Source organism: Falco naumanni, chromosome 2 (assembly GCF_017639655.2).
Source record: "Falco naumanni isolate bFalNau1 chromosome 2, bFalNau1.pat, whole genome shotgun sequence".
Taxonomy (NCBI): Eukaryota; Metazoa; Chordata; class Aves; order Falconiformes; family Falconidae; genus Falco; species Falco naumanni.
This window is the reverse complement of record NC_054055.1, coordinates 8,974,439-9,001,785: the sequence shown is the minus strand read 5'-3', so window position 1 is coordinate 9,001,785 and position 27,347 is coordinate 8,974,439. Positions and strand designations below refer to the sequence as shown.

At 37.7% G+C, this 27,347-nt stretch overlaps 1 protein-coding gene across 20 annotated transcripts in view; it reads right to left on the bottom strand.

Moving 5' to 3' along the window:
• DLG2 (discs large MAGUK scaffold protein 2) overlaps window positions 1-27,347 on the bottom strand; it is a 1,042,746-nt gene that overhangs the window by 254,649 nt on the left and 760,750 nt on the right. For 16 of the 20 annotated variants that reach the window (XM_040583241.1, XM_040583240.1, XM_040583242.1 and 13 more), the window contains one exon: window positions 19,871-20,026. The exons of the other annotated variants lie outside the window; for them this stretch is intronic. In XM_040583241.1, the coding sequence (XP_040439175.1) occupies window positions 19,871-20,026 (156 nt within the window). The remainder of the gene's footprint in view (window positions 1-19,870; window positions 20,027-27,347) is intronic. 20 annotated transcript variants of the gene reach the window in all.

Below are 27,347 nucleotides of genomic sequence, written 5' to 3'. Positions count from 1 at the left end.
GCACTGGTACCAGGGTACCACAAGGTGTAGGTAACTGGGAAGCCATGCAGTGCATCAGGAAATTTTCTGTTGTTCCTAAGCAAATGCTCCCTATTTAAATTCATGAAAGTAGCACTACGTCCTCTGCCACAGCTGTAATTGGAGCAAACTCAGCTGCTGTGTTCATGACCATTTCCATCTGATTTTGCTTAAGCAACTGAGAAGGTAAGATTTCCTTTCTTCTACCATTATCCCTTCTTTTTTTCTACATACCTACGTGTTTTTCACTTCTCGCAAATCTTTTGACATGTAAACCTCAGTCTTCAGCTGGTGTAATTGTCAAACTAACTTCATCAGGGAGTACTCGAACTCCAGATGGAGCTTTATAATTCCTCATATTCATTACAGTAATATTAATAATAACAATAACAACAACAATAATAATAATACAACTGACAGGCTAGTAGGATGACTTGAGATTTACTTTTTTTACCAATTACAGAGTGTATTGGAATGCCATGGAGATGAGGGGCCCTGGATGGAGCCAGCTGGGCCTGAGGGGCTGCGGCCCACGGGGGGTCCCCATGCTGGGACACTGCTGTCCCCCAACACCACTGTCCCCTGACATCTCTGTCCCCCAACACAACTTCTGATGTACTTCTAGAGCTGCGCCATGCTTCTGCAATGAAATGTATTTATTGCATAGAAAGCTCGTTAGGTTTCTGTGCAAGTAACAACAGCAATATCTGCACCAAAATCCCTTTCCAGTTTAGTCAACTGTTGAAAGACCTTAGCAAGGACTTGAAAAATGGGTCCACTTATAAGAAACCTTGCATGGCAAAACTTGGATAAAAATCAAAGAGTATCTCAGTAGCTTTAGGAAAACTCATACAGGTACAGCAAGGAGAATCATGTAAGAACTGCAGTCCAAAAATACAAAATTGCACATCATACAACATCATACAAATATTTACCAGTTTGCACATCATACGACATCATACAAGTATTTACCAGTTTCATGGGGCGGGGGAGGGGTGGGTGGGTAGGGGGAGAAAAATTAGTAGGGACGTTTTCCATTAAGGAAATTGCTCTTATTGTCTAAAGAAAAAGCTTGCCTACTTTGTAGTCCATGAATACAGCATAAATTCTGAAATAATGTAAACTACTAGTAAATTGTTCGTAACAATGCTAACAGCTAGTAAGACCTTGAATTTCAGAAAGAGTTAATACCAGAAATTTTAGATGAACTGGTTTATTGTTGTGGATAGAACTGGATGAACTGGACTGTTTTTGTGGAAATTCAATTTCATAACGTACTTGACAGGAGGATCAGAAAACAACTGGTTAAACAGACACTAGAAAAATCTGGAAAGGCCTCACATTTTCATGTACTTTTCCACCACAGCCCAGAGAAGTTCATTTAAAGTTATGAATACCACTTGTATGACTGTTGAGAGTTCCCTTCAGGAATCAGAGACCTAATTCCAACTCAGGATTAAAAAAAAGGAAGCCTAATGTGATTTTAACACAGAACTCTGTCAGAGCAATCTTGTCATTAATGAAATGGACACAGATTATGTCTTAATGGTTATACTGATCTTGCAATACTGCACTTAATGCCTGGAACAGCTTAGCTTTGCTTTCTCTTCTCAAGGGAGGGTTGACTTTCTTTGTACTGAAGATGATACTTGAAAAATAATTCATAGAACTTTTATATTGCATCTGTTTCTTTTTTAAAGAGTAGGGAAATCATAGATAAATAAGCCTAATGACAGAGCTCATATCACTGCAACCCATTAAACTAATTTGCAAAGTTTCTATCCATCTCCATCGAAAGAGAAACAAGCACATAAAATTCTTTTCATGGTAGAGTCATCGCACTGAATTTTACTCATTCAAGATAAAGCATATGGATAATAATAATTAATTAAAGTGATTTAAAACAGCAATGAAAAACTGTCTGATGCCAAACCATACCATGCCATTAAAAAACATTTCTATATCTCATGACATGCTGTGTCATTATATTTGCATAATAAAAACGTTCCTATAGAAATTTAAGTTTTAATACTGTTTCTGCATAAGACCAAGTTCATTTTCTTTGTACTTATTAGCTCTCCTGTGTGCACTGCAATGAATTACAGCAACTGTCAAGGTGAAAAGGCCAGAAAAGGAGTGTATTCAGCTCCCACAGAAGTTGTTCATTAAAACAAAAAGAATGCTCACAACAGAAAGAACATTAATGTACGATTACCATCTAAAATCTATCAGAACAGCACACTTTATATTTCAGTTATTCCTGATACAATGTTTACTGCACCTGTGTGATACCTTCTGATAATGTTATCCCTCCTATCTGGATATACATTATCTCTGTGCAAGCTAGGAATATGGGTTGAATATCTGTCTTGTTTAACAGACCAGAGGTGAGAATGTAATCCCTACATAAGCTGCTATTTAGTGCCACTTTCTATGTCATTCAAACCAGCCCAGCATGCATGTGTGCATGTGCAGCTATACCAAACACAAAAAACAGAAATCCTCCAGAAATACACAGAGAGAAAAGCAAAAGTAGAAATAACATAATGCACAGAAACAAATGGCATCCCGACACAATGCATACAAACAGCAGTGAGTGGTAATTTGAAAATGCAGAAGTACCAAAAAGGTATTGTCAAAATGAAAGATGAATAGTGAAGAGATCCAATAGCTTAAACTCTTGTTTCTAAACTAATCTATAGGAATCAAGATTCTTGGATCTTTTTAATTTGATAGAAGTTGGAGTTACTCTGCATTTCATGGGAAGCATTCAACATTTTACACTATGAGGTCTAAGAATGAAGTACACGCTAGAAGTAGATATACTTTTTTTTAAAAAAAATCTCTTTTCTCATTCTGGGGTTACTCACAGTGGGAGTGTCAGGCACAAGCATCTCCCATAGTAGATCACTGTAATATTGTCCAAGCATATTACTAACTAATTTTGCCTGTCTTTGATTACAGGCCATAAATTGGATTAGATGAATGATGGGTTAGATAGATTATTTATATGTTCCATTATGTCAATCCTTATATCCCTAAATCGACATAAACCCCACCATTTATTTAAAGATGCTTGCTAAGTTCAGTCTTTGAAGAGAAATTTATCTATTTAGAACAGAACTGTGAAAGGAATTTATGAAGAATTTTACTCTAAGCCTGTGACAGTCATTAAGGCAAATTGTTTAGTTACAAAATCAATAGATAAATCATTTGAGTAAAACATTAGAAACTGGTTTTAGAATATGTGCGAAATTAGCAAGCATGCATACACGACTAAGCTGATAGTCAATTTGTGATCCTTCTAGGAAGTGATTTAATGTCATTAAGATACTTAATAGTATAAATCCTGGACAACAGCCTGAGTTTTCTTCACTAAACTTTTCAAATATTTCTTGCAGGTTAGTGGTCATTTCTTACAATTACAATCTTTGCATCAGTCAGCCAGCAAACCCAAGGTTCTTGGGTTATTTCAAGGTTAATTTAGTGTGAAAGGTGAAGATGCTGTCATGTTTTTTCTACTTTCAGCTTTCACTTATTAGATAAAGAGCTTTATCTAGAACTACATCTCTCTTTGCTGCTTCCAACTAATAATTTCTCTTTGCAATTGCCTTTGTACTTTGGTTCCCAAATGTTTTGGCCAGAACCAATTGCACTGGGTACACTGACAAAAAACACTGTTGTTTAAGAGAAAACATATGAATAACTGACAGACAGGGAAGCACAAAAAAACATTAATCGATAAATAAAAATGGTCACAGTTGGATTTACACCAGCAACTTATCCAATCTTAACAAGGGCTAAACCCAGAATTCCACTGTCATTTAACACCACTGTAGAAAAAAAAAAAAAATAGCCACACAAGGAAGCTATTTTTGGAGATGGGTATCTTTTGTCCATATTTATCCTGTGCACATGAACTGAGCTAGCATTGCAGGTTTTTGCTTCAGTTCTCCCTGTTTTATTTTTGAGGATGGAATAGCTCTGCGGAAAACCTATGAACACACTGCAATCAATGAAACACTTCACATATGAAATATGGATTACTCAGATGATGCAAAAAAACTGATGGAGGATAAGCCCATGCATTGGATGGTCATCCACATCTTCAAATCTTGCATTTGCAAGATTGGCAGGAAATTCCATGGCAATAGGCTCTTGTGTTTAGAATTCCTTTGATATACTATTTTATTCCAAGTTATGCCTCTCTTCCAACTTATCATGGGTATCAACTATTATATAAAATACCTGTTTAAATAATCGTATTTTTAATCAGTGGAATTCTCCAAATACAGTTGGGAAAATACATTAAGAAACCCAAAGAAGGTTCTTCCACTCATCAGTTACTTCTGGATATAAAATGCTCATTTTTGTACCCAAGTTAAGCGTAACGGTTTGCTGTTTTTTTCTCCTGGCACAAAGATAGGTCTGGAGACATTCCACACCTTTGAGGCATTTAAATGCATTTAAATTTGCATCTTATTATTAAAACTATGATAGCTACTGTAGCTACAGAATCCTTTTATATACCAATCAGACGTTGCTGCATAACAGTCCCAAACACCAACTCTTCCCTTCCAATACAAATGCACAATATATAAGTGAGTATCAGAAAATATTAATGATTTCAATTTATGTATTTCACAGATGGCAATCCAGACCCATTAAATATTCTTACAGTAAATGTTACATTGTGTAAACCTCTGACTAAGAATAGAGGTAAAACAGAAGAAAACACAATTTCTTCTCACACCACAGCTCATCTTGCTCTCTATTTAGAGACTGGTTTAAGCCTTGAGAGACCTATTTTAATTGACTTTGCTTTATAAAGTCCCTTGATAATACTGCCAAATTCCTGCATATTGGTTAGTCAGCTTGCGAATCAACATTCCAAGTCAAATGGTGGCTTCCACTTTTTTCCAGCAATTTATTTTCCAAGTCAATTGAAGCTATCTCAAAACCTCAAAAAGATAATTACACTGATTAAAATTCCTATATATGATACTAAAATTTAAATTCGCACAACTGTATTCTTGATTTATGTGTTTTGTTTGTTGCTCCTTCTGGCAAGTGAGTCTGAAACTTCTAGCCTCACTGTGGATTTCCTTTAGGACCTTAGTAAAGCCATTAACTCTCTCTGTTTGACTGCTCCCTGTCTAAAAAAAACACAGATAAATGAGATGTCCAGACTCTTACAGTAATGGCAGCAATATTAAGGTAGACAAGACTAAAACTAATTTGTGCTATTCACCATTTCTGTGGGCAAACTGAAGAAAACCTGTCATTTCCTAAATTGCATCAATGTTGAATTTCTGTTAGTTGACACTAATTAAGCTGATTTTTTTTTTTATTGTGGAAAATTTAAACATGAAAACATGAAACATTGCCTGGACAAAATTATATAAATCTGATGTGAAAAAACCCCAGCATATTCTATCCTACTGGAAAGCTATTTTACATTAACTGTTATAAAAATCCTCTCTCTTATCATAGTGTTGATTACTAAGAACTACAATTTTATAGAGCAGCATGGTTTTTTAAGGTTTACTCCTCAGCAATAGTCCATGCTGCTTGTTTTATTTAAGTCAACAGCAAATAGATATACCATTCCAATCATTTAAGAATTTATTTCCCATGTGATGTTATTCCTTATGAAGGATGCTCAGTAGTACACTCAAATAGACTGTGGCTTTTTGAGAAACAGTCTTTCAGATGCTACAAAGCATGATGTCATGGGATTTGGAAGTTAGCCTTGACATTAAAGTATGAATCTGCTTATAGTATTATGTTGCCATGTTTATTCTTGGATTATCCAAGCTCCAACAAAGTCAGTGTAATTCTCCTTCTGACTTCACGGAGATATGATCTGCTTTTGTTATTGTACTGATCTTCCTCTGCAGACACCTGCTGCTTAATGCCATTTTTGTCAAAACAGGAGTCTACCTTTCCTGTCATTAATTCAAAGCGCTATGGTATTGCACAAGATTGCATGAGAAAAAAATAGGAAAGGCAAGGAAAAGAAATAGGCTGATCACTATTCCAGTATTCTGATCATTGCCACTATGGTTTGGATCTTGAATTTTTCGTTACAAAGCACAAACTTCCAGTACCCTAGCTGAAAGACCCAGTTCTGTAATCTGCGGCATACCAACACAAATGCTAATTGCTGAATGATGACTACAAGAGGTATCTGGGAAACCAGGCAAAATACATTAGGGAAAATACGCTAAAATTTCCATCAGGAGAAATTTCCCTCTTTGCATACTTCCTTTTCTAACTGCTGTGCACATACCAACCAGGAGAACTTTCAATCATTTGAGCCTCAAGATTGTAGATGGCATCTGTGATTTCAGTGACACTCACGAATTCATTGCCTACTTTAGACGTCTTCATACAAGACTTTTTTACACTTTCACTGAAGTGGTATAATATATAAAATGGTTGTAAAGTCTTGCTATGAAAAATTAACAACCTTCACTCATACTGCTGAATCTGAAATGTCAAAAGCAAATTTGTTTCTGCATGGTGTAACGACAGTATTATGTGAGCTTGTATCCTAACCAAACCTGTATGACTTCTGCTTCCAGCCAAGCCTGTACAGCCACATTCTTGCCACAGATACCACAGATACTACATAAGTCCTCCTACCTGCAACTCTTAGTCACTGTACCCTGAACGGGCTAACAGTTCTGATTACAGTTTATGCTATCTTCATTAGATCAGCAGCTGAAATGTCTATACATATTGCTGATTATTCCCAAGTCAACTATTAATCAAGGCGGGCATTTACTGGAAGCAGGTTAGATTGCTTCATCAGCTAACCTAACTTGTCTAGAACCAGCTCAGAAGTATCTGAATGGTCTTGCACTGCATTCTGCAGATGCATTCTACTACCACTGAGTACTAGCAAGTGACATTTAGTTTCCCCACTGTGTACTCCCCCATCTGGGCTTCAGTACATTTCAGGTGTGCATGCTAATGCTATGTCTCTCAAAACAGGGTAATTTACTATGATGGTCTCAGCCTGCTTTTTAGGAAAGCTCTTCTTAAGGATACAGTCATTGCTATTCAGAATTCAGATGTTAGAAAGCAGTGTAATCAAATCACGAGTAATTTGTGACGTGCAAGAACATATACAAGTGTACGCTCACACTGTAGTTAATTCTTTCCCCTGCCCCCACTTCATCAATGTAGTGATTTCAACAGCATAAAAGCAAGAACTATAATGATTCTCCAAAGATACTGTAAGCAACTCCAATTAGCTGTGGAATGATGCATTTTCTACGTGGACTTTGGAAATACTGTAGAAAAAGAAACTAACTGCATCTCTCTGGGGTTTGTAATGTTTCTGTTCCAGTGTTTCCTTAACAACACTGAAATTTTAATTGAAAGTCAAACTAAATCCTTCTCTCCTTCCCTCTGTCTGCTACAAAAGAAGTATTTTACTGTCTTGTCACTTCCACTGACCTTGCTTTTTATGCAGTAACAGTTGCAGTTTTATGCACTACAAGCATTATTCAAAAAAAAATCAGATAAGCTAGCTTCTTCCAGTGCTATTCTTTAAAAATGAAATAAAAACCTTTTAAAAGAATAAATTGTTTAAGATCCCAAAACATTTAAAAATGCTACATGCAAATTTACAATGACAACTTAGCTAAATTTAGGTTCAACCCAAAAAGGTCAGTTGCATAACTAGACTTCCACAAAATTCAGGCATGTTTAGAGCTTGTAACCCTTTCTGAATACCTAATGTGTGGGCTTTTTTCTTTTCTTTCTTAGCAAAACAGTAAAAATGTCTCCCAGTGACTTCATATTTATTGATAAGCAGCTCATAATAACTATGGCCTATGATGAACTCCTATGTCAATTTGTCCTACTACTGCAAATTGACACTGAATACCACTGCATACATACTTATGTTTTATCAATGGCAGTTTTTTCTTTCTTGTCTTTGTCAATGTTTCCTATCAAAAACAGAAGTTCAGGGTTTTGCATTTCTCTTGTATTAGTGAATAAAAATTAAGTATCCCTCTTTATGCCCTCCCTTTCCTGCATTCCTCCCCCCCATCCCCCCGGTACTACTTCTCAAATCAATCCAGTATAAATGCTCTGACGCTTAAGAAACTATGGTGAAGCACAGTAACTCTATAACCCACATTGTCAACATTTTAACTTTAAATCTTCCCCCTTCACTTTTTCAGTTACAAAACGAAAGTGCCAGTATTTCCAAGCTCCAACGGATTTTGGTTCAGATCCCAAGGTAGTAGCAGGAAAGGCACCCTCTCTTGTGGGGATATTGATAATCAGCAATTCCCGAAGAGCTTTCATTCGTTGCTTTGTGGGGTTTTTAAAATCACATTTTGGTAAAATTTTGGATGCAAGGTGAGCTCTACAGCTTTAGAGCTGCACACTAGAACATGTCTGAACAGCTCCCTGTAATGAATCAATATTCTTAAGCATTTCTGTCTTTCTGTATAGTCAGGCTTTCTAATTTCCTACAGACAAACACACTTTTAAAACACTGAACTAACTCATGAAAAGATTATAGAGTTTATGCAAATTCACCAAAGAAACTATGGAGTGGGAAGAGAAACTGACTGCCATTAGGCACAACCCCAGTCCGCTGGGATAACATAAATTATCCTTCCAACTCCTCATGTGTATCCTGAACTGAAGTGAAAGCTCTAAGAGAAATTTTAAAGATTTGAAGTCATATTTAGATCTCACTGCAGGTTACACCATTGGAAGTTAAGTCTACAAGAAAAGAAAAGGGAACCAAACAAACCATTTTTAAGTAATCACCCGACAATTTTGGTGGCCAAGCACATAGCACCTCCAGCCACTCAAAACACAGTAATCGCTTTAAAATATCCTTCATGAAGGACTGAGCTACTATATCTCACACCAAATAGGGAATTGAGAAAATACCAAGACAAACCAACTGGAGTGAAATTGCTTTCATTAGGAATTTGAAGGGGGCAGGTAAAGAGATCTAACTAGTCTAAATCTACTCAGACTACTTTCTGCCTGAGAGGTGAAGAGATGGAAAATTCAATATACAAACTGAGATACAGAGTGAAAGTGCCATGGTTTGCAAAGCAACCATGTGCCAAACTATGGAATTTAAGCAGATATTCTTGTATATATACCTCTGGCCTGTATTTCTTTAGTAGTTCATATTTCACTTTCAAATGTAATTTAGGTACTTCCAAATCTGTATTTTATTGGAAGTCAGTTGGACTTTGACTGATGAGATTATCTGAAAGCTCATCTTGCATTTTACAACAGCCAATTTTCTCACTAGGCTAGTGAATCAGTATTTTTTTAAAACGTTATTCCATGTCTTCTGTGTCTCTTATGTATTACAAATGTTTATAGCTATATGTACATGAAAATGAATTTAAGTCCTTAAGAAAACAAGTTCAGCAGTGCTTCACACCAAAACGAAAGCTTAACCTAAAATAAGGACAGTATTTATTCAAAGTCCAGGTTGTATTTAAAAACATCTCACTAACTGTATTTACATACATAAAAGTACTATATACATAAAGGAGAGTGTGTTTCCCACAGGTTTTTTTTTTGTTTGTTTGTTTTTTTCTCTGCTATTTTCCCCATTTTCATAAACCCCTTTGTAATATTTGCGTTGCCAGACTGAATCAGGGAACAACATACAACAATATCCCAAAGTTATGTTGAGACTTCAGTCCAACTCAAATATAAATAAGCGTCTTAAAGTTTTGGGGGTTATGATTATCACTACTTGTATCACACTAAAGTCTCCACAGACAGATGGTTCCAATTATATAGTCAATATTTTCAAAAAGCAACAAATTCTTTTTTGAAATAGGAAATGTAATGAGTACTGATCAATAAATATTTCTGCAGTAACATGAGAAATATATAACCATTTGGTTACATTTTTCCTAATGATGGTTGCATGTGCTTTTAAAACCAGTGAAGTGGCAGAAGAATCTGATCCCAATGTTTTAGCCTGTGGCTACTGAAATCAGTTTTCTCTTTACCATGGGAAATTATTATTATCCTCATAGACCCACAAAGGTACAGGTCCGTTCTGATAGTGTGTGTGTGTGTGGGGGGGGAGCAGAAATCTCAAAAGGAAAACGAAAACATATCGAAATTTTAGCGCAGATCTAGGAGGTGGATCCCATCATGTCAGGAGGTTTCTTTAATCATAGTATTGATGTGTGTCTGACTATTCCATGAATGAGTATTTTATACTTTTTGGACAGCAGCAGTAAAGTGCTGTGAGATCAGAGGCTACATGAGATGAGGATCTAGTCTGACCAGCTCATTCAGTTTTGCAGCACCTTCCACAACAGTGTCCTCCAACAGGCTTGCGGTATCACTGGTCTAGCACAGACTCAGCTGAGTGCTGCCTCCTGATTTCTCTATCACAAGCATATTTTTAGACATACCCTGTTCAAAGTCAGACCTTACCTGACTTGGCAAAACCAGCAGAAAAGGACTTATTTGCAAGTATCTACATCTAGGGTTTTTGTCAACAATAATAAATGGTGATAATTAAACACAAAATAAACTGGGGACCTGAGTCAGCACTATGTTACACCGGTGGGATAACTGTAGTGTAAAACAAGACTGGCCCAGGGCTGCGAGAAGGTTCATTATTACTCTTATAGTTCTTTTGCATTTCCATGACAAATTACACTGCAATTAGAGGCCCCACCTGTTTTCCATGATGTCTCCTATCACTCTACTTGGTAGTAATGATCATTTTTTATGTACTGCAGAAAATCATGCAGTCGGCACCCATTGGAAATACCTTTTAAATCCAAGGGCTGCTGGTGGTTCCTGTGGATGCGTATCACATATTTCACAACTGGACAAAATTGAAGTAAAGTCTTAATTTTCCAAGGTCATACAAGCTGTCAGAGGTACTGGAAAATTTCTCAGTTCCCAGCTCTTTGCTCTAACCAGTAAGCTTTCTTGCTTTTTTGAGTACAGCTACAACCCTGCAAATTATTCTTCACTCAACAGGTAAAGCATAGGTAGCCACAGGCTAGCTTTGTTTACCTTGTCTCCACGGTAATATTTCATTTCTCAGCTCAAATAACTATCTCTTGGGGTAAAACCAGTAATTTGTTCTCCAGGTTACGTCTATTCTTGCTTTTTCTGATGAGCTGAGAGTCTAGCAATTACTGTGACAGATGGAGTGATGATTTTTATGATGTGGAAACTTGTCCACAGGAATGAAACTGCAATCTCCAAACCCATTTCTCATATTGGCCTTTAGACAGTTGTCAGGTAATAATTGTCATTAACTTCCATCACTGTGGACGAGATTTGAATTAGCAAATGGCTCCATTAGCTTGTTACTGTAGCAATCCCATGTGGAGTGACACATTCTGTCAATTTTTTTGTCATTTATCCTGAATACACTTGAAGCTGATTATGGAACCTATATCAAAAATGTGGGTTTAAATTTCTTGCAATACTCAGAAGCATTTGAATATTGCGTCTGGAGTTTTAGTGCTCGATCATTTGGAAGAACTGTTTCAAGGGGATTTTCAGAGACCAGAGACCAGAGACCAGAACAAGATGTTTGAGATGTATATTGAAAATAAACAATAATGCATCTCAGAAATGACGGTTTCAAACAAGAAAGTTATTGTGCAGACTTGGCTATGAACTGACTGGATTTTCATGAGCTAATCTCAAGCATCTCTCCTGCTTTGTATCTAGCCAGTAAGTGCTGCAGCCAGCATTAGGTGGTGAATGGTGTTCTCTGAAAGAGTCATCAGGCAAAACTTCAATTTTGAGGGTCATGGTCCACCTCGCCCTCGCCATACTGGATGACTGATTGCCCTGGCCAAAATCCTCAGGCAGGAACCAGTTAAAAGTAGCCTGTGATACCTTTCCAGGCTCCTATTTCCCGTCTTTGTCATTCATGTAAAAAGGAGGTAGGAACTGGCATTGGGTGCTTCAGGAGCATTTCCTGTGGCTGACTTAAAGACTGAATTTCAGAGCTTGCTTATAGGCATAGAAAGGAAGGAGACATCTTTCCTTTGTTCCCAAATGTCTCTCTGTAGCTCTGCTTGTAATTGTAACAGCAGGGAAATTTTAATACTAGTGATTTACATGTTTTCTTACTGAGAACTCTTTTTTTTTTTTCTTTTCTAAAGATACAGTAAAGAAAATACTGCTACTTAACTAAACTGAATTAATATCTCTGTCCATTTTATGAGCTAAGATTATACAGTTTAATTTCCATGGGTGCAGAATATGAACAAAAGAGTCTCAGTAGCACAAAAAAGCACAGTACCTCTGAAAGCCAAACCATATATCCCCAAAATATGAAACACTTCCTAAATGATGGAACAAAGACCTAATTTTCTTTTAAATATTTGATTCTATTCTGTTTAATTATATTAGTTATTGTTCTCAGTATAACTGAGCAAGACGTTTATTTTACTGATAGATAAAGCAACAAAAACAGAATTAAGTGATCTGCTCAACTAAAGAGAATTAGTCAGCAGCATAACTGGAAATAAAGCCCACAGCTCTAACCTGAAGCATCCCATCTTAACCTGAAAAGCTTCTGTAACTAAATAATTAAACACTTGAACTGGTGAAATTTTATGCTGTTACAGCTTAAGATTCTCCTGCAATCACCTCTCTCAGCTTTTAAAAGGTGCATCTTCCTAATAATTTTAATAATAGTGTCCAAAATAGAAGACTCCTCATTAAAAAAAGGAAAGAGCATAAGAAAGTCTATAGGAATGTTTGTGCTTATTAGGGTCAGAGATTCATTGATGCAAAATAACATGAACGCCGAGGCTGAAAGGCAGCACAACTTTTCTTTCATTAAATATAACAGTTACGTGACTGGATCATATACTTGAAAAGAACACTTGAGTCAGGATTAAAAAGAAATTATAGGAAACTCTTCCAATTAAGACTTTTTAATTTGTTACATGAAAGCGATAAGGAAAATCCACAATTAATTTGTATAATTTCCAAAAGATCCTAAATAATTTAAGGTTGGGCCGTGAGTCTGATTCACAAGCAGGGACAACCTACACTGGGATGTGGCATTTGAGTTGTAGGCAGTTAATCAACACAGTTGATCTCGATTTTGTTTTGCCTGATAATATATAACTATAAAATACTGCACTTCTGAGCTGCTTTCACAAGTAGCACAACCCCGTCAAGCATGTCATTTGTTGTAGTTGTATGAGTTGTAGAGTGTGAGAGTATGTAGTTGTAGGAATCTGGTCTGCATGTTTTCAAACACTGCAGTGTGTGTTCCTGCACAGAACAGAGGGAACAGGGCCAGGGTGTCCCCTCGGCACGTGTGCTGGTGACACCCCACCGGGAGGGGCGGCTGGTGCCCCAGGGGCTGCGCTGCCATCCAGCGAGGCCTGGGCAGGCCGGAGAGCTGGCGGAGAGGGACCCAGTGACCTTCAGCAAAGGCCAGAGCAGGGTCCTGCCCCTGGGGAGGGACAGCCCCAGGCACCAGCAGGGGCTGGGGGTGACCTGCTGGGGGGCAGCTCTGCGGGGAAGGGCCTGGCAGTGCTGGTGGGCAGCAAGGTGCCCATGGGCCAGCGGTGTGCCCTGTGGCCAAGGGGCCAGTGGGACCCTGGGGGGCACCAGGAGGAGCGTGGTGGCCAGCAGGTCGAGGGAGGGGGTCCTCCCCCTCTGCTCTGCCCTGGTGGGGCCGCACCTGGAGTGCTGGGTCCAGTGCTGGGCTCCCCAGCTCCACAGAGACAGGGAGCTACTGGGGAGGGGCCAGCGGAGGCTACAGAGATGATGAGGGGACTGGAGCATCTCCCTGATGAGGGAAGGCTGAGGGAGCTGGGGCTGTTCAGCCTGGAGAAGACTGAGAGGGGATCTCATCAATGCCTACAAATACCTTAAGGGCGAGTGTCAGGGGGATGGGGCCAGGCTCTTTTCAGTGGTCCCCAGCAACAGGATGGGGGGCAATGGGCACACTCTGAAACACAACAAGTTCCATCTGAATACGAGGAAAAACTTCTTTACCCTGAGGGTGACGGAGCCCTGGCACAGGCTGCCCAGAGAGGCTGGGGAGTCTCCTTCTCTGGAGACATTCAAATCCTGACTGGACACAATCCCATGCAACCTGCTCCAGGAGAAAATGCTTTAGCAGGGGTTTGGACTACATGATCTCCAGGTCCCTTCCAACCTTGACCATTCTGTGATTCTGTGCAGGTAATTCAAGGTCTTCAAGTTTATTTTTAGAAAGGTTTAGGTGCCAGAGTTAAGAAGTACTTGAATTGCTAAAGATTTGTTTAGCGAGTGAAGGCCATAGCATTTACATACCTAATTCTCACTGAAATCAGCAGTAACAAGATGCTTCAATTCCCATCAGAATGAACATTGGTATTCAAGCCACCCTCTCTGATAACCAGTTTAATCTCTTAACTTGCTTAGGGGTTGCTATATGCTTTGTGCCTCTGAATGCCTAGACTTGTGTATAGATATGCCATAAAGCCAGTTATGAAAACAAAAAGTCACACTGTTCATTTTTTAAAATGTCACCTTATGGGTTTAGGGAGCTGCTTTATCAAGAGTTATTTTAACCAGGTATCTTTTATTGTCTAAAGATGTTTTTTTCTTTGTGACTATAGGATTAATTTGTTTCCATTGACATAGAATAAGTTGAACGTCAGTATTGCCTATTTTATTGTTCAAAAATCCACAGAAAGTTATGTACTTCCTCCCTTCCAGTGCTATTTAGTAGTGCTAGTTCACCATATGTAACATTGCTGTCTGTGGTTGGGTTGTGTAAAATGCAGATGGGAATAGAAGTTGATTCCAAGGTGTTAAAATAGGAAAAAAAGTACTGATCTACTCCAATTCTGATTTTAAATATTTAAGGATTTAGACCTATTCACCCCCTAAAAAAAAATTTCCAATTTTGTCATTATTATTTAATATTTTCACAAAAAATAAGAAAATGAATACAACTGAAGAGTAAAAGTTCATTTTAAGTTCAAGAAAGGTGGTTGTGTTTATGTGGGGCAGGTTGAAGACTCGATTTCATAATATCATTGCTTTTTAGTGCTTGTTTAATAGGTCCCATTTTCAAGTTGCCAGGCATTTCGAAAAACGGAAAATATGGCTAGATGTGTTTTGGGAGATATAATTCCCATATTAAACACATGGGATTAAAAAGGGGATGATAAGTACTCCTGTACAATGTGAATTTCAATAAAGATGACAAGAGTGTCCCTGGAAAGCAGCCACACACAAGTACAGTTATATGCATCATTTTGACAATAAGCTCGCTCCCAGCAGGTTATTGTGAAGGAAAAGGCTGTACAGATATTAACAGATGAGAAAGGACACCGTAGCTGGGAGTGCCAGAGAAGCCCACCATTCACACCTTTTTCAAGTGTAGTTACCTTAACTTCCTGCTAGGACCAGTGAAAAGCGATCAGCACCTTCTCAGATGTCCCTTCATGGCCTGCAGAGAGATCCCAGGGATCCCTAAAATTAAGCGAGGCGACCACAGGCAGTAGTACTTAGCGTTGCAGACATACATTAGCCTGACTGCAGGGAGTACTGGAGTGTAGTGACCCCCATGTACTTATGTGGGGGCTGTGGGAATTCAGCCACGCATTAGAAGCAGCATCATGCACCAATCATTAAGATTCTGGACATTATAGTCTCCTTACCCATATGTCCTGCATACATTCCAGCACACTTTTGTTTGTGTGTTTGTTACCTTCCCTCCTTAATCCCCACTGGTGAGAAAGTTGTAGTGGTCTCAAGAACTGATGTCATTAATTCATCAGATACCTTAAAATAATTTTTATGTTATTAAATAACACAAATTGCCATTAGTAATAGGATGGTCTTGTCCTGGACAAAATTAGTTTTCAAAGAAGCTCTATGAGATCATTGTTAAACCTCTTTTAGAGACTAGGAAACAAAGCACAAAATCATGAACTACCTTGTCTAAGACTGCAGATCACAGTCTCAGCCAGAACTGGGGTCTAGCTTCAAGAAACATATATTGATTTAAAAAGCAAGCCAAATACTTTCAATCCAGGCACTCAAGCACCATCAGGACGATCTGCAAATTTACAAAAGCGAGACTAAACATGAACAAAATTTTCCACTTATTTTTATTTCCTTGGGAGGAGTCATGTTCCCAACCTTTTTTGCCATGACTACAAAGTCTGACCCTACCCTTAGTTCCTTTCCCTACATGTACTCAAAAATATCAACACAATCACATGATCAAAGGCTCAAGAAAAAAGCAAATGCCTATGGGAAAAAAAAAAGAAAAGACACCAACAGTATCAGGGCTGCCCTTCAGCAAAAACCGTGATGGCAGCTAGAATGCCAAAGAGGTTTCAGTGAAGACAGGGAATTTCTGGGCAAAACCAAAGTGTTTTTTTAAGTGTTGTCTAGGTAGTGGTGAATGTAATGAAATTCTCAGTGCACAGACTGAGAACACAACATTTTGTGTTACATAATGCAGGAACAAAGTCTTGTGTTTGTAGGAAGAGCGTTACATTTATAAGCTGCGATTTCCTTTCTCTGCCAATAATCTTCTAATTATACACAGAATTGTCAATAATGACAGAGGCCAGAACATGAACACTCTGCATCCACGTGCTACTCTCAGAGGAAAACTTCCCACTCCAAAATACTATCTCTGGTCTTGCCATCAGCGGGACAGATTTTCAGTTGTTGCACGCTGACATAGCCCTGTTAATATCAATTCACATGAACTGTTAATTCAGTCAAAAACCAAATTACTTTTATCCTAAAATGGGAGTGTATTGGACTAGACCTCCAACCTCCCAGGAGCCAACAGGCCACCATAAAAGCAAGGGTTATAAACTTGAATTTATTATAGACAAATAAGACTTTGGCCTATGAATTCTCTTTGCCTATTAAGTTAATGAGCCTTGACAAAACAATCACCTGAGGAGTACCTGACAAATTATCTGGAGCAGCAATTTGAAAGGCATTGGCTGGCTTACAAGCATTCCATTTGGGAGAGCATGGTATCATGTTCCTCTTTCTCTGGAAGAGTTATTTGTCAAACCAAATTTCTTGCAGTTCATCAGCAGATTCTGAATATTGGAGCACTGAGATATGACAATGACTGCAGTTACCAAAACAAGTAAAGAATCCCTGTCCCTTCCTCCCCAAACCTGAGGCTGACAAATTCAGATGAAAAACGTTTTCTAGGAAGACTGCAGGAAGCCAGGGAGACATCTTTTTATATTTGACTGGAGATCATGGAAGTATATAATGAGGAGGAATAAGGCTTTGAGGAATTCAGGTGAGTAAAGGGAGACCTTTCCAGATACCTGGTCAATATTTGGAAGATTTTTTTGTAGTACAACTTCCAATAGAGACGGTGGTATCACAGCTGTGGATTTAAAACAAGGTCTTTTTATGGATTAATTCTTCCAAATATTCAACACGATACAGCCCTGAGACACATCTCCTTTGTGACATTTTAGGACTGCATACAAAGAACAGTTCTGCAAAAATAGCCACTTGGATTAGGGTTAAAATGGGATTAATGCTTTTCTAAAAACTGTTCTCCAAGTGTGAATACTGAGTCCATTTTGAAATCAGATCATGTATATGTTGGAAAGCTATCACTTTCCTCACTAAAGGCATTTGCTGAAATATTATTTCAAATGTCTTCCTCCATGGTCAGCTATTCAAAGAGTCCTGTGGAAAAGATGACAGTATTTGAGAACATTGAAAACTGTCATATTTTCCATCTGAATGTTCTTTCACAGTGGGAAGGAAGGATAAATTATAGCAATCAGTTGCCTCTACCACAGCATGTAGCAGAGCACAGTGCAGAGCATTTAACCGTGAGTTGTGTCTTTTCTTATCTTTTGTGTTCTTTTTGTCATTTTTGTTGGACTGTTGAAATAAACAAGCTGATTAAATACACAGGAACTAAAGCTCCATTTTACATCAAGGTAGAATGAAAAGAAATGAAACCTTGTTTTTAAAGAGAACTGTTAACTGATACTCAGTAGAACAAACCCCAGCTTTTTAAGTCCTGACATCAGGTCATCAAATATTCAGTCCATCACACAATAAAGCAAAAGAATGTAGAGAATTATACCTTCAGATGGCAAAATAGCCTAGTTACATGAGCACTCCAGGGCTCCATCGATTATTGGCATCTGTGTAACTGGTCTGCAGGAAGCAGCTTTAACAGATTCACCCTTTCCCCCCAGCCCACATCCTGACAGTCTATAGAGATTGACCATTTAGCAATGAATTGCATCTCTGTGTTTAGCAAGCCACAATCTAATCATCAGTGATCGCAATACACATCTCTGTGGCTCCAAAATCCCCTAAAGCCTGCTTGTTCAACTTTCTATTTCAAGCTGGTCCCTTGCTTTCTAAAGGGAGCATTTTAAAAATACAAGTCTTTATATCTCTTCTGTTGTCTGGCTCTAAACACACAGAACACTTGTGATGCTTACAGATAAATTACTCACATGTACACTGGACCTAAAGACCTGAAGTCGTTTGACTCCTTTTTGGCTGGTTATTTCCTTTAAGACAATATTTGCATAGAAATTAAAATATTATTAATAGATCTGTTAATGCCTGGCACCCTTCTTGAGTTATTTATAACTTTGTAAAACATTACCCTTATCAGTGTTTGTCAACCAAATTTGCACTGGCCTGAACAGCTTGACTAATCACTTTGTCCACTGATTAAGCACCTTTTTACAAATTCTGGCAGGTACACAATTTTCATCCTAATAAACTGAGAGCTTCTGCATGGTCTTACCACATCTGTTGCATTCTTGATTAGTATTTGTCTTATTGTTTTTTTAATTTAGCATTCTGTTTCATAGCACAGCTGTTTTTCTAATCCCTGGGGTTTCTTTCCTGTTAATGTATCTTACATTAGTATCCATTTTACTTTCCACTTACACACTTCTGCTCTTCCCTTTCCACATTACTATTTTCTTTGAAAAGTGTTTTCTGTAGAATATGTCTATGATCAAAGCTCTAAACACAATTATTTTTATTCTGCTCTAGAATATAGAAGATGAAAGTTTTTTTCCTGACAAAGGAAGCACTCGACATCTTGAAAACTCATGCCTAACTCTTCCTCTATCTCCCAAGTTATGTTTGCAAATAGCTTACTACTTTCCTAGCAGACTATAGAAGGACAGATGGGTTATACTAACATACAGTTTTTGATAGTATGTTTTTATTAAATATTTCTCAGGAGGCAATAATTGACAATATTTTATAGAAACATCTCCTATTACTTCAGTTATGGAAATGTTCATCATTTTAGGTTTTACTAACTGTCCTCTCAGAGCACAGCTAGCCTAGGGAGTGCTAAATTTTAGATGTATTCTCAAACACAGCTTGATGAAGGAAGTGATTATTTTTTGCTCAATTTCTCTGAACGGCTTAGGCAGCCACTCTATAAACCTGAAGATGCTCAGTGAACAAAGTATGCACAACACAGAAATAAAATGACTGAATCAAACCAAATGACTACAGCTTTCAGTGAAGTCTTAATCCTTTTCCATCCTCACAGGAAACAAACACTGAACTCGGTTGTAAAATGTGATACATCTTATGTAATCTATTGTAGAGCACCATTCCAATGGATCAAAACATTGCCTGTGTTCATCACTGGATTTTGGATGACCAAAATTATATACCAAGGTAGCATATATCTTCCAGTGGTGCGGATGTGAAAGCATGGTTAAAAACAAGCACAAGCTGTAGAAAAAGAAGATCTACTGTGAAAATGCAAACTATGAGATTAAATCAGTGATGTTCATGCACTCTAATGAAGGAGGTGAGGAAGAAGCGCATGCAGTACCTGGTGATCTCAGAGTCAGGGAGCAGGCCTACGTGGTAGTGGGGATAGGGAGCTGTAAGAAGGAAGCTTTTGTCACACTCGACAGGGGAATAGTGCCTAGGAGAAGGTGGTTTATCACACAGTTTGTTCACAGTGCTGTAAACAGGTTCAGGAGGCCTGGTGATACAGAGACAAGAGTAAAAGATCAGGTGCGTATTAGTGGCTGAGAATATAGAGAAAAATTTAAAATTTTAATCATTTTAAAAGCATGCATAGCAAATTTGTTGAGACCTTCTCAGTAGGACTTTTCTGACAAGTAAAGCGTGCTGTTAAAGGAAACATTAGAATTTGATAACATAGTATTATGGCATACAAACAACTGCATATAAAGATATACATAATATAAGTGGGCCATAAAACTGGCTTAATGGGAAGTGTGGCACTGAAAGGGAATATCTTATTTCCAAACTTCAGTGGTGAATTTCCCCACATACTCTGTGTTTTTTTGTTTTCTTTTTTAATCTAACTTTGCTTCTGCACAGCTTTCTGTGATCTTAATTTCAGGCATTGCATAGGAGAAAATATGATGCTTATTACCTGAAAAGAGGCATTTTTTACCCATTAATTTAAGAAAGATGAAGCACATGAAATACAACATACTCCTGCCCTGATGAGCTGGGGCTTTGCAAGTAGACCTGTGGTCAAAGTGAGCCATGTCCTATAATAACAATGATGGTAGCAAACTGTGTAAGCAATTAATCTCGTTTCTAGAGTTCTTTGCTCTCTTTTCAGATTTAACCTTCAAAGTCTGATTATGCAGACCACGTCTCAAACTGCTAACCTCGTTGACACTACTGCAATCACACTTGCACTGCTGCTCCAAATTACAGACAGCAGTCTGTAAAGCTGGATGTAAAGAATAGGATCCTAAATCTGACAATGACAATTTTTCTCCTGCTGCCTAGAGGCCAACCACTTGGGAGAGGCAATACTTACCATAAACCTCCCAGGAAGCCGCCTGGGTAGAGGGGAGAAGGGGATGCAGCCTTTAGTACCAACCAGCCAGGGATCCACAGGAGACGACCAGCAAACAGTTTTCAAACAAAACGCACCACATACATAGCACATTTCCCGTCATGCAACTTCAACAACTGTGTTGGCCCCAGCAGACACCTCTGGGACGACTGGCAGAGTGAAACCTGACTCATAATTTCCGGAAATTTCTGTTCTAAAGAGTGCCAAGAACCAACTGCTGTCAAATCCTCACTTCTGCCAGAAGATCCAGGGAATGACACTGTCTTTAATCACAGCAATACAGTATTAGCTAGATGAAAATCTTATTTCAGAAGCCTGAAAATATCAAGAGGCCAAGCAGTTAATGGACTCTTTTTGTTCTTGTGGCTGCACTGTGCCTCACACAGGTTCACAGGTACCCAAATTTATTAGTCATGGATGGCACTGGCAGATACAGAGCACATTTTCCTTTGTTGTTAGCTTATGGGTTTGTCCTTTGGGGGAAAAGGAGTAGCTGCTTTATTTAAAAATTGGTCTCACTCAATGCTAATGACATTATTCATAGCAATCTGACATTTTATTTGAGAACTCTCTGTGCCTGACTTTCCCAGGGAAAACTTTACCGTTAAAAAATGGCAATTTAAGATTACCAAATATCAAAACAGAAAAGCTGTCACTCGTTTGGCTATAAAACAGTCTCTCAAGTATTTGGTAAAATCCCTTTAAAAATGTTTAAGGTAGCAATTCTTTTCTATCAGCATATTTCACACTTGTTTCAGAGGGCTGGATTTCATGATTTATTTAGTAAATAAATTGCTGCTTTCAATACAAAAGAAATCCAGAGGAAAAAAACCCACTTCTATTATTCAACTTCAGACCAACAATGCCTTTTATTCCCTTAGAAATCACTTTTGCTTTTAGGCAGTATATTAAAGAACAAATACATATATCAAATAGAAATGATACCTTCTATGAAAATTAAAGAAATACTGCCCCAGTGCAGGAAGATGAATAAAAACTGTAGATTTTTCCATAGCTTAAAACACTCACCAGTCCATGAACAACTTGCTAGCTTCCTATATTCAAGTTACTTGTCTTCTCTGAGCGGTAGATGACATGAAATTGTCGCTACCCCTTGGATATTGAATGCTCAAACTACACTGAGTCATCAGTGACTGACCATCCAACCTTGTGCTGAGACACAAATCATGCCACAGAGATGGATAGATATGAGGTATCGCTCTGCTAATTGACAGTTACAAACTGCTTCCAAAAGCAAAACGAAGGTAAACATTCAACATCTACCTAGATATTGAGAACAAATTAGTCTTTCAAATATAAACACAGAGCCCTAACAACATGTCTTGTGAAGTCCAGCAAATTTTAAAACATTTAGTATTTTTCACTCCCTTCAGTCTTGCTGGATGGTAAGGTAACAGAAAATAGGACCAAGCCACCATGCTGATGTATAAAGTCCTCCACTCATTGCTATTACGTGTGATACTGTGACCTAGCTAACAACATACCCTCTGTAATCGAGCTGAAAAAGAGAGGCCTTAAGGCTTTGAAAAGAAATTCAGGCTCCTTATCCTTTTAAAGCTTGGACTCTTTGCTTAGAATAGAACTCAGGGTATCAGCGAATTCCAGTTAAATGCACATCTTGTAAGGCCTATGAACTGGTCTGAGATCATCATAGCCACCTAGTTACCATCAGACGCCATTCTTCAAGGTCATTAAGATCACGGACTGACCTGGTTCTTCAGATGCCTTCATAGGTACTCAGGTGCATGTGCTAATACTGCCAGTTGCATAGCTGGGCCCTGGCTGCACATTTGATTGGCACAGAAAAGCAAGAACTTGAACAATAAGCAGTATGTAACATCAAGGGTCCAGTTCAGATCAGTCTAAACTTATTTTCTCACTGAATTCAATTTAGTATATATAAATCACACAGTACAAAAATAATTGAAAGTTGGGATAAAAAATGGAAAGAAGGGGATTGATTAAAACATACTGGGCAGATCACTGTCCTGCTCATACAAACTGTGTTTCACATAGGCCAGTAAGCCTTAAAAATAATATGAGATACTTCCCACAACAGACTGTCTTCAAATATCCTTCTGACTCTTCACCTTCTCTATGTCAAACTAGTACTTAGCTATGATAGTATCTACATACTTTGGAAGACAGCAATCCCCTCCTAAATATATATATATACACATACATACACACATACATACATCTATAAAATTATGAAGACCACTCAGCTTTATTAAATGATTCTTCTAATTCATCATTTTCTCCTGTCATTTATATTTCTCCTCACTGGAAGAAGGAAGAACTTCTATCCGATGGGATCAGCCCACCTGGTAGATCCTGTCTCACTTACGTAGCTGCTTCTCCAGCAGTATGACAGAGACAGCTTGTCTTCTCTCAAAGCACAGTATAAAGAGAATGCTATTTAGAAATAGTATCTAACCTGCCATTCTGGAAAATACAGTCAAGGTCACCTCAAAATTTCTTGCAAAATAATTAAGAGCCACACTGAACATAAACATTGAGGATGTATTTTATGATGCATTAATTCTTCAAATGAATTTAAAAACTTGTAGCTGGTCATCTAGCATGCTGTAACCAAAGTATAAAAGCTAGATATGTATTATTTAATACCGCTTCACTGTAGTTTATTTGCAGTTGCATCACTTTCAGGCACAGCAGGTACAGCTTCAGAGGTTTTGTCTTAGTTAAAATAAATGCTAAGCAATTTTTGTAATTTTTAACAGGACAAAAACCTACTATCATGGAACTGACTTTGTCCATTATCTTCATTTTTTTTTTAATACTTATACAAAAAATTCCCTTAAAATGCCAAATGTCTGACTATTGTTGTATACTTCTTGGATAATTGTAATACCTCCTAATAAGTAATTATTTAACATGGGTCTACTCTGAAAAATAACCAACTGCTGCTGCAACTTCTTATTTAACAGATCTGCATCCCTTCTCCCTTTTAACTGTTTATTTAGTGACAAATGTACATTAGTGTTCTCTGTCTCTATCAGTGAGCTAAAAAGCAAGCTCTGTGATAAATGAAAGCAGCAACTGCTAGGTGTAGCTGGACAGCAATAATTAGGTTAGCATGAGAATCAGGCATGCCACAGTAGAGGAAAGGCAATAGAAAATGTAAGGTCATAGTATAGCCTGGCTTGGGCATGCCTCAGTAGATAATTCAATCACAGGAGAGAGAATGAAGTCACTCAGCGCTGCAAGGTAAGCTTTTAAACAGTAGTACAAACAGCAGATAGTCATAAACTGCTTTTCTAGCCGAAACACAATTGAAAGCTGGAATTGTTAATCAGTATAGACCAAACTGCAATGAGGCACAATTCCACAGAAAGGTATAGCTAATTGGTGGAAAAGCTAACAGTAACAGCGGGAGGTAGAAGATTGATCTGACACTGGGCATAATTATTTATTTCATAACAGACTGTGTAAAGAAAGCAAATCTTCCTAGTTGTTTGTAGCCCTTATTATTCTTTGTTTGGATCATCACTGTGTTATTGTTTCAGGCTGGCTTTATTGCACAACCGAAGTTATAAGAAAATGGCATTATTAAAACCGTTCTCTCCTCAGCATCACATAGGATCCTCAATTTAACTTTTTATCTTGCAGAATCCTGTTCGGTAGGGTTTAGCTGCCAAGACATAGCACATTAAATGTTGATAGTTTCATTTTTAAAAACATTTTAAAACCTTTTATGATATGGAAAGAAACCAGCTAAGCTTTCACAGCATATTGAGTATGCAGGGCTATAGCCAGGAAATGCTAAATTCAATTTGAGAGAAAATAAATCTCACAGTGTTACAAGTTTCCAGCTTTTTTTTTTTTTAGTAGCAATTTTTAATTATACCCAGGTTCAGTGAAGAAAACTAAGACATTACTATTGCTAATATAATGTTGCTGGGAATTGTGCAAGGAACTGTCTTTAAAAGTGTATCACTATTAAAACAAAAATCAATGGCAATTTAATACAAGTGAACTCTTCCGCTTTTAATAAACAGTTATTTATATATATGTCTTTTTTTATGTGTGTATGTGTGTGTGTGTGTCTTTTGACTTTGAGTTTCTTGTGCATATAGCCTCCTAGGAGAATCACGTGCTTTACTGTTCAATAGGTTTATTTAGAATTGAAAGTTGATTTTATTTCATAGATTGTGTCCTGACAATTCAAATAAGACCCAGTCACTCATATGACATGTTTATTTCAACTAAATAAAAAACAGAGAAGGGGTGTGAAGAGCTGGAAGGAAATATCAGAAGTACATTGCCTTAGTTCTTTCTGAAATCCATCTATAATCAATGATTTCTCATCTTTGCCATTACTAACTGCTATTTCTGTGAGCCTCAAAGTTTTCTGTAACTGCAAAACAAGTGCTTAAGATCATGGGAATTTTTTTAGTACAGTAATAAAGAGAAAGTATTGCCTTGCTTCTTTTAATAATACTATTTAAACATTTTAATTGGGTTCTCAAATGAAATGGACTACAAGAAGGCATAAGTATAATTTAGAACTTTTAATATTCTTCACCCAATTCTACACTCATTATTCTTAGCCATTACGAATTAGGAGATAAAACGACTGCTTAATTTGAAAAAAATTAGTAATGATTTTCTGTTGCAGTAATGGAAAAGAAAGCTCACACAGGAATGGTGAGACCAGCGCCCAAAGGCTTGCAGTTCTCTGCAGTGACTCTTTAGGAAGCAGGGCCAGTAAAGGGTGACCATCCCCTGCTCAGCTGCTGAAAATCAGCAAGTTAAGGACCATGCAGACCAGAAACTAAATCCAAGTAAATTGCGGTTAGTAGGCCCTCCACCATAAATTTGAGCACTCACCCTTACCCATATTTGAATGTTTTTGTATTTTTAGCTTTCACAACACCCTGTGGCAATGAGTCCCACAAACAAATCACGTGACATACCCAAAGACCTCTGCCTTTGTGTACTGTAAGCCTGTTACTTGGTTGCGCATTGATAATATATGGTAAAGACGTCTCTTTTCTGGATTTTAAACTTGGCATTGCATTGTAAATTCCCTGTATCTGAGTTGTAAGAAAGTGGCGATAGTAGTTGCCTATTGCCTTCTCTATGCCATAGTTACTTTTGCAGATCCGTGTTCAACTCTCTCTGCCATCTTTTTCCTATACTGGAATAATTTGCTATTTCGCTCCACCTGGAAGCCATACTACAACCCTGATCATCTCTGTCACCCTCTTCTGGGTCTTTTTCCATTTGCCTCCATTTAGTATTCAAGGTGCAGGTACATCATAGATTCATACAGAAAAACATTTTATTTTGCACTGTTTTCCTTTCCTGTTAGATCCTATTTCCATTTTCAATTGCTCTTGAGTATGGGCTGATAATGTCACAGATCTACCTACCATCACCCCAAAGTGTCTTTCTTAAGTGGTAATAGCTGCTTTAACAGTCTGTGTCCATGATATGTGTAGTATGTACTTAGGGTCATCTTTTTCTATTATTAAATGTTAATTACCATTTTTGTGTATATTATCACTGCCAGTCCTACTATCTCATTTCAAAAATCTCCATACAAGCACTAAAGCAGATTCTGAAATGTGATTTGTTTTTCAAGTCTTAAATAATAAGTAGCTTCCACTGACTGTATGAGAAATAGTCAAATCCTGTTACAGATCTCTGACAGGCCTGATTAGATATGTGTAGATTACTCAGGACATAACACATTATCTGGTGACTTGACGATAACTAAATTTTTACTTTAACATAAATTGTTCTCCCAAGTTAAGACTTCCTATTTAAAATAAATTTGAGGTAGCAAAATGAAATCTTATGATAGGCAATTATTATGCATTTGTAAAGTTTAACAATTAGTTTAAGATAACATTTGTGTAAACAACATGAAACATAAAATAGTTGTTTTGCAATTTAGCAATTTCATGCTTCATCAAAGGGAATGAATCATACAACTGAGACCTTTTTTCTAAAAAGCTGTTGTCAGGTGTTCTACAAGTAGGCACTTTTAGATGATACTATAACTAAATACTGTACCATGGTATTTCACCAAAGGCCCAATTTAAGGTTATACAGAAAACCTTTTTTTTTTTTCTTTTATTAACTGAACATTTAATGCATAACTCGGTTAGTGTTATTTATTTTTTCTTTAATAATACCTTAGATTGATCAAAGACTAAAACAAGAAAGAAATCTTATTATGGAACACCATAGTGAATTCAATATCATCATCAGCAGGGTTGCCAATGTAAGAGCTAGAGGATGAGAACTCTACCTCGTGAGATGGGGGGTATCCAGCAGCAGAGCAGGCTGTCACCCTCCAGACAGACAGGCAACGCAGATGAACTGTCCTAGCAGACTGTCTGGTGGGCTCATGCACCTGTCCTGCAAACCCCAGAAACTTTGGGTTCCTCTCCATTTTTCTAGATATGGCCCT